This window comes from Gastrolobium bilobum, unplaced genomic scaffold (genome assembly GCF_033153095.1).
Source record: "Gastrolobium bilobum isolate Gb01-03AN ecotype WA unplaced genomic scaffold, APGP_CSIRO_Gbil_v1 utg12951, whole genome shotgun sequence".
NCBI lineage: Eukaryota > Viridiplantae > Streptophyta > Magnoliopsida > Fabales > Fabaceae > Gastrolobium > Gastrolobium bilobum.
In genome coordinates, this window is record NW_026898547.1 from 11,346 (window position 1) to 19,369 (window position 8,024).

The window sequence follows — 8,024 nt, forward strand, 5'->3', positions numbered from 1 at the left end:
TATCTTTCCAATCATTTCTCTATCTATCTCATTTCCCTACTATTCGAAAAAAATCTCCTAAACCAAACGCCCCTCAAAGAGACTCAATCCTCTATTTACAAGATGGGAGGTTTTCTTCTAGCATATAAAGTGTGATGCCATAAACATTTTAGTTCTGTGGACACCATTATGGCATGGGACTACATGACCCCTAATGTTGAAAAGGCTACCTGTGTATGAGAAATGTAAGAGAACACGTCTACTCTGGAGTCATACGCTTCATACATGATGTGTTTGAGGCCTTCTCCGATAACCATATGAAACTAACTGGGCAAGGTCATCCGATCAATTGAGCACCATAAATATGCATGTTCATGCTTGCTTTGTCACATAAGGGAAACAATGTCTGACGTCAAATTACAAGTGTCCTCCTTTTTCGTAAATATCATGATTATTCCAGAGGAATGGAAACTGTTAAGAAAACACTGATTCTATTTGAATTTAATTTTTCATCCAGATAAAATACAGTAAGCCCACCAAAGGTTAAAACCCAAACACAATAAACCCGTAAAGGGTTAAGGGCCCAAGTAATGTGCGATATCCATGTCGCGCATAAAAAATTAGAGGAGCGATGACTTCATCGTGCCCAAACCGTCTTTAACATAACTTCATAGTGAAGGAAGTGATCAAATAGGTAAAAGGCCACTGCGCTATAAAACCAATACACAAGAGACAGCAACAGCTTGCCACTACTCTATCAAGATAGCCTCATATAATAGAATAGGGCCAGAGCAACACCAACTGAACCTGCAGTCCTTCTACAGCCAATCAGAAGATACACCGCCTATCAAATGCGGTATCTGATTCACTATATAAGCAAAGGATACAAACCCAGATAAGAGAATCTAATTCAGTAAGAATACCACATAAATCTGACTTTGATACCGGCTTGAGCGTCAGAGTGTCATGGCAGGTACCTCCAGTTTGGATCATCGCGCCAAAAAAGAATCATACCCATCGTATCATCAACAACTATCAACAACCCATAAAACAGATAACCCAACCCAAAGTCTTCACACATCAACCGTGTGTGATTAAGCTCAATACATGTTAGCCTAACCATATTGTCTTGGTCTCATCAATTTTGTTTTTCAGTTATTCAAATTTGTTTTGTAATATAAATTTTAAAAATTAATAAAAGTATCTCATGTAATCATATAAGAAAATATAAAGCTTAATTGAAACCATGTGAGAAAAACTAAGAAAAATATAAAATATAAAGCCCTTGCATAAGAAATAAATCATCTCATATTAACAGAAAAAAACATTAATTTCAAATATTATTAAGGGTTTAATATTTCTTTCTTTTTACAAATAAACCAAAGGCAAAGGTATCCTCCTTAGGAAACAATACTATTTGAATCCTTCCAAAAATGATACTAAAAAAATTGAACGCGTACTAAGCTATTATTATTTGGTAAAATTTAATATTTCTTATGTTATAAAAGATAAATTTTACTTCCTACACATATAAAAAAATATGAGGCCCATGTGAAGAAAATATATATATATATATAAACCACACACTACTATATATATAAAAAAATTTTATCTCCTACAACATAAAAAACAATAAACCCTATGCAAAAGTAATAAAATCAACATAAAATTTTGGCTCTTCAATTTGACTCCTAACAGTCAACTTTTACAAAATTTACTAAAAACTAAATTGATTTTACAAAAAAATACCGAACAACTGCATAATATAAATTTTAATGAGTTAATAACAACTGCATAATATAAATTTTAATGAGTTAATGGACTACCTGTGGGTTCGACAACTATTAAAAGAACTCTCTAACTTGAGGGTCAATTGTAAAAACAATTACTCTGGTTTTTAAATGGATAAAAAAATTATGACTTTTTAATGAGTCGCTTAAACTGGCAAAATTTCATAGACTTGGTTGGTGCACAGGTTATTCTACCCAAGAAAAATGCTACCTACCCACTTTAATAGCACTAGTCCACAGTACAGGGTTGCCATGCCATCAAGAAACATAATTAACACCCACCCCGGATCTTGAATTATATCATTCAAAGCATCAAAGAAAAAAAGACCCCTTCACTATTTTGAATTTCCTCAAGAAAGATTGCAAAAATCCAAAAACAGGACCACACCGGGCCCTGGAAAACTGTTGCAGCAGAGTGACATTGCACAAAGTAATAAGCAAGTAACAGCAAAGAAAGGGGATAAAAATAAAAACAACATTGCATTTAAATTGGAACATGAAAAGATAACCAGTACAATTCAAGGTTACACCATAGAAGCATAATAAACTTCACTATATCTTAACCATCTGCAGTAAATATTCAACTGCGCAGATCACCTCTAATTATTCCTTCAAAAAGATTATCACTTCAACCTTTTTGGCATTAGACAACAGGAAATCACTGACATACTTAACTTGGTAAACTTCGGAAGGAAATTGAAAACAAACAAAGCTACTGGTTTTGTTGCTATATAAAACATCTGGCTTTTTTCAAAGGAAACCGGAGTAAAATGGAAAAAGGCAAAATCCTGGAACGGGGCGTTTTGGAAGAAAAATACATAACCTCGACAGGATTGAATTTTAGCCCAAAGAGAGACTGTTCACCTCTCCTGAAGCTCTGTAGTAAAATAATGAATGGCAATTATTTTCTTTAAAAAAAATAGAATATTCTTCGGCAACTTTGCAGCCAACCCTCCTTTTCTTTCACTACATTTCCTCCTGACTCTCCCCAAAAAATTTCACCAAAAGAATATGTACCTTTCGAAATTAAATACCTATCTCAACAAGATGTAAAGGGTCAATTTGATTAGACTACAAGCTGGTCCAGTTGCATTTGCTCGAGCCAAGCTCCTAAAACAGAATGATCAACAGATTCAACTTCTGAATTGGAATTCAATCCATCAGCAGATGCAATAGGGCCAGAAGATGCAAACTTCTCTTTCATCGCCTCGGGTGGGGACTCCTTCACCAGGGATTGGACCCAGGATAGATCAGGCTCTTCCTCATTGTTTTTAAGCTCAAATGAGGAGGTTCTTCGCATTTTTTGACCTAGCTCAGCTCCATTGACTGACCAATCAACTTTTCCATTAGGAGATCCCCACTTAGACCAAGGGTTTGCAGGGGAGCCAACAAATGAGGCGGGATTGTTGACACCAAGATCCCTTGAACTAAGACTCCGCAGTTGTTGCTGCTGTTTCTCACGCTGGGCAAATGCAGATATACGAGAGCTCATTGGAGAGATTGGTTCAACACTTCTTGGTGACATCCTTCCAGGAGAAGAGACCCCAAATGAAGCCTGTAAAAGAGGATGCTCAACATTCTTGGGAGACAGCATATTGGTATTTATAGGTGATAACATACTTTGAAGCTGTTGAAACTGATTCATAACAGCTGATTTGTGTGTAGGGGAAAAAACAGAACCCCCTGCTGGCTCAGAATACCGGGGAGATGAAGAAATCTCAGCAGAAAAGAGCTCTTCCAGATTTGATGGTGTTAGTGTCTTAGACCTACAAGATCGACCCACTGAAACAGCACCAGGACGAGGCTGTAAGAAACAGCTCAGGTCATTCAAAAGCTGCTGTTGGCCATCAAAATCAGGCAACATATTCAAGTCTTCAGGTGGAATGTCACGAGCACTGAGAGAAGACCTCAAGCGACTAGATTGAGGATTGCTTCCTGGTAAATGAAGAGCTGGCACATTTGCCTGGGCCCAAGCACCAGATGAGAGTGAGATGCCATTGGCGGATGGAGACATCGGCTGGGCAAAGTGGGATGGAGACATGGAAGACACTGAGGAAGGTGAACCAGGAAAAAGGCTCATTGCAGCAGCCATGTCCATGACATGAGCAGAGGCAGAAGAACGTGGCGAAGGGACAGCAGATCCAGTAGACACATACAGTGGACGCAGTTCCTCTGCAGTGTGAGCAAAAAAACACACCCTTCTATTGCAGCTAGTGCCATCTTTGCAGAGGCGTGTTCGATACTGAGCTGGGTGTAGCCAGCACTCAAACACTCCGTGAGCATATTCACACATATCTCCGCGTCTACAAGCCCCTTTCCGAAAATCAGGGCATGGCACACAACTGTAGTGGAACTTTCTGGGGTCTCTCCTACGAGCATTCTCTCCAGGATGAACAAATGGACACTCAGTCCAATCATGAGAATATGCACGGGAACAAGGACGGACCTTGAATGAAAACATACGAAATTCATCTGTTGCGTATATGCTGTTTTTAATGTCAGGAAGTGATGGATCAATTGGGTATTCTTTCTTCTCTGATAGAGAGTTAATAGCTGCATCAGCAAACTTTGAAGCCACAGGAGAAGGTGGTGAGGCCGAAGGAGAGTATGGAATCCCATTTTCAAGTGAAGATAAATGGGCAGGGGAACCAGGACTGGAAGAACTAACCGAAACCGGTACAGAGAAGTCACCAACAGATTCATCAGAAGCACCCTCCGAAAGAAGTTCCTCAAGACTAGCTTTCATGCCTTGCAACTTGGGAGGAACAGTAATAACATCAACAGGACGATTTCCATTAGCATCAATGCAATTAAGATCAGCACCAGCCGATAACAGAAGCTTCACAGCATCAACTGCATTAACAGACCCACCAGAAGCAGCACAGTGAAGGGCAGTGCTTTTATTCATCCCACAGGAGAAATTTACATCTGCCTCGGGACACGAGAGTATAAACTTCAGAACATCGATGCTACCATATGTAGCAGCAACCATCAAAGGAGTTCTGTGCTCAAGAACAATTTGTTTGGAACCATTTTGACGAACATACCAGGTCCCAATTTCATTAATTGAAGAAGCTTCCTTCTCTAAAAGTAGCTGAAAACCTTCAATATCATTGTTAGAAGCAAGTTCCAGTAAACTGGAAAAAGAATCTTCAGTATTAACAGTTAGAGTTTTCATATTGTTAACGTTAGTTGAAACTTGAACAGCTGATGAAGAAGACGAATCTGAAGGAGATTTTGATTTCTTTGGACCACTGCACATGCTTCAGTTAACTGGACCAAAACACAATCATGAAAATATTAAACAACTATTGCTCACAGATAAACTTTTCAAGAAAAAAATAATAATAACCAAATCTGCCAGAGAAAGAACACAATTACACAAACGACAAAAATGAAATTGTTACCTCTACAGACTTTGGATTCTAACAACAGGTTAAGCAAATATAATGCTACTGCATATATATATATATATATATATATATATATATATATATATATACACACGAAAGAATCTGTTTACAAACTTGTTTTACAAATTACACTAACTATGACGCACTATGACCCTACATAGACTCACTCGATTGAAGTATGACCGGTAATAGGTAATCCTTAGTTTGTACGAGTTTGTAAACAAAAAATTTATAAATATAACATTTCCATATATTACAATAAAATTATTTAATAATAACAATAAATCATAAGACGGCACAGCATCTATTAAAGTATTAATAAATCAGTGGCTGGATATAACATATAAATGCATTACTTCACCCCTAAGTTAATGACACAACCACAGGAAAAAAAAAAAGTGAAAACAGATCTAAGGTAAATCTAGAATCATCTTAATCAGAATGATGTTAAAGTTAGCCATAAAAACAAAACAGTCGCAAAAATAAAATAAAATAAAAAGGAAAAGGAAAAAGATCAGAGAGTGAAACTTTTTCTCATCTAAGGGGGAAAAGAAAATACCACACCTCTTACTAACATCAGGGATCTACACGACTAGAAGAATTACACAAAGATTATCAACAAAAATTAAGGGGGGAAAGTGAAATTTAGCATGATCGTGTAAACTTTTAAATTCAAAACATCAGTTATAACCGATCATAAAAAATAAATAAGAAGTAAAATCCTAAAAAAATGAAATTCCTGAAAGCGTGACTTTCTTTTCATATCTGCAATAAATATTCACCAGGTCAGAAAAGAGACTCACCGATTACAGGCTGAGGAGGTGAAGATCATCTTGGAAAATCGAAAGAATTTGCAACGAAATCAGAATGTGAAAAGAGAAAATGTGAATAGTCGAACAGTAACAAGCAACAGAGATCTGGAACAGAGAAGAGTTAAGGCTTCACTCTCCATCGATGATGCCGAGGGAACATGGGAGAAGAGTTTGGAAAGGAGGAAGAGAGAGAAAGTAGTGTTTGGAGAGAGAGAAAAGGTAACGTCTCGAAATTGAAATGGAAATGAAATGCAGGAAAATTTAGGGCGAATTTAAGAACAATTGCTAAATGAGAGTGAAATGGTGCTGAAATACACGCCAAATGAAGTCCAAATGAAGTCTCTGGACTGGATCTTCGGGAACCGGATAGGTCGGTCGGAGGGAAAGTAGGGATTGAAACGGATTGCAACGAGAGAGACCGGTTGAACCGGTTAACCGGTGTGAGTGGATTTATTCGGAAATAAAAGTGGAATGAAATGAGGACTTGGAGTCCGCCAATAACAGATTGACTTGTGTTCCAATGATCGGAAAGTAAGGACAGTGGTCAATTGTGATAATTGTTTGTCAAATCCAAAGGGCACCATAACAAAAAGAGTTTTATTAGTTGGAAGTTAAAGAGCAAAGCGACTCCCTCGTCGGAATTACGGTGATTAGGTTGGTTGTAAAGATATTAAATATTTTTGGTTATAAATATATTTTTCTTTTATTTTAAATGGTATAAATTATATTATTTTATAGACATAATGAGGTGGGATTACTAGAAGAAAAAAAAAACTTCAAAAAATTTCCTGTAAATTTTCTCCTAATCATTTATCTCATTCCCAAAATTTTAAAGAGAAATACTACTCTCATTTTACATGAGGTAATTATCTTTTTTTCTCTCACTTCGAAAATCGTGCCCCTCCTTTTTTCTTTTTCTTTTTTACTTTTAAATAGCGGGTCCTACTTGGATTCTCTCTGTACTCGCATGTTACATGAGAATAATATTACCCCATCTAAATCACTTACTCTCATAACTTAAAGTTTTTTTATAACTTACACCTAAATTAGGAGGGTAAGGGATAAAGAATCTTTGAATTAGGGAGATAAGTAATAAAGAAATTTTAAGAAAAGATGTAAATTATTCAAAATTTTGGGAGGGGGTAAGTGATTCTAGAGAAAATTTATAGGCTTTTTTTTTGAAGTTTTTTCCAAAAAATAAAGATGTGGACCCACATCTCTTTGTGTTTATGAAATGACAGAACTTGTATCATTTAAAATGACACACCTTCTTTTTCTTGGAAAATAATGTTATATATATAGAGAGAGGTAGGATCCTTTGACACCGGTGTCAAAATTAAAGTTTGACACCTCTTCTGAGAGCCGTTAGATCAAAAAAGATCAACGACTCTGATTTATAAGCATGTGATACCGTTGATCTTTTTTGATCTAACGGCTCTCAGATGAGATGTCAAACTTCAAATTGGACACCGTCAAAAGATCCTACCTCATATATATGTATATATGGAATTGATCTTTGTCTTTTTAAATGACATAGAATTATATCACTTTAAATGAAATAAAATATACACAATAAAAATAATGGGGAGAAAAAGTGGGAGCTTTTTTTAATTTAAATTTTAAATAAAAAATACTAATTTTAACTAAAATAATCATCCTTTAAAAGGACAAATATTTTTCATATATATATATATATCTGTGTGTGTGTGTGGTTCGATTTTTCTGCAGTCATTTTACGTGCAGCAGTGACAAATTTTCTATATACATAGGTTAAAATATTTAATGTGGAAAATTATAACCATACAAAAGGTGAAAGCATTAAATATGAGAAATTATAACTATACACATGTCATTGCTGCACGTACAATAATTTTAGATATACTTTTACCATATATATTTAGGGTTCATCTAATCTCATGTTGCACGAGAGAAGATCTCTCAAGTTGTACACCCACGTGTGGTGGGGCCCATCATTTGCCAAAAAAAAAAAGTGCCACGATTTTTGATGGGTCTATTGGAGATAAAACTAT

General features: G+C 36.1%; 1 protein-coding gene across 1 annotated transcript; it reads right to left on the reverse strand.

Moving 5' to 3' along the window:
• Nucleotides 1-2,223: 2,223 nt before the first annotated feature.
• On the reverse strand, nucleotides 2,224-6,271 carry LOC133317330 (zinc finger CCCH domain-containing protein 30-like). The gene is made up of 2 exons (XM_061519193.1): nucleotides 5,986-6,271; nucleotides 2,224-5,042 (listed from the first exon to the last, which is right to left on the reverse strand). The coding sequence occupies exon 2, from the start codon at nucleotides 5,029-5,031 to the stop codon at nucleotides 2,836-2,838; it is 2,196 nt and encodes a 731-aa protein (XP_061375177.1). The 5' UTR covers nucleotides 5,032-5,042; nucleotides 5,986-6,271; the 3' UTR covers nucleotides 2,224-2,835.
• Nucleotides 6,272-8,024: the final 1,753 nt, after the last annotated feature.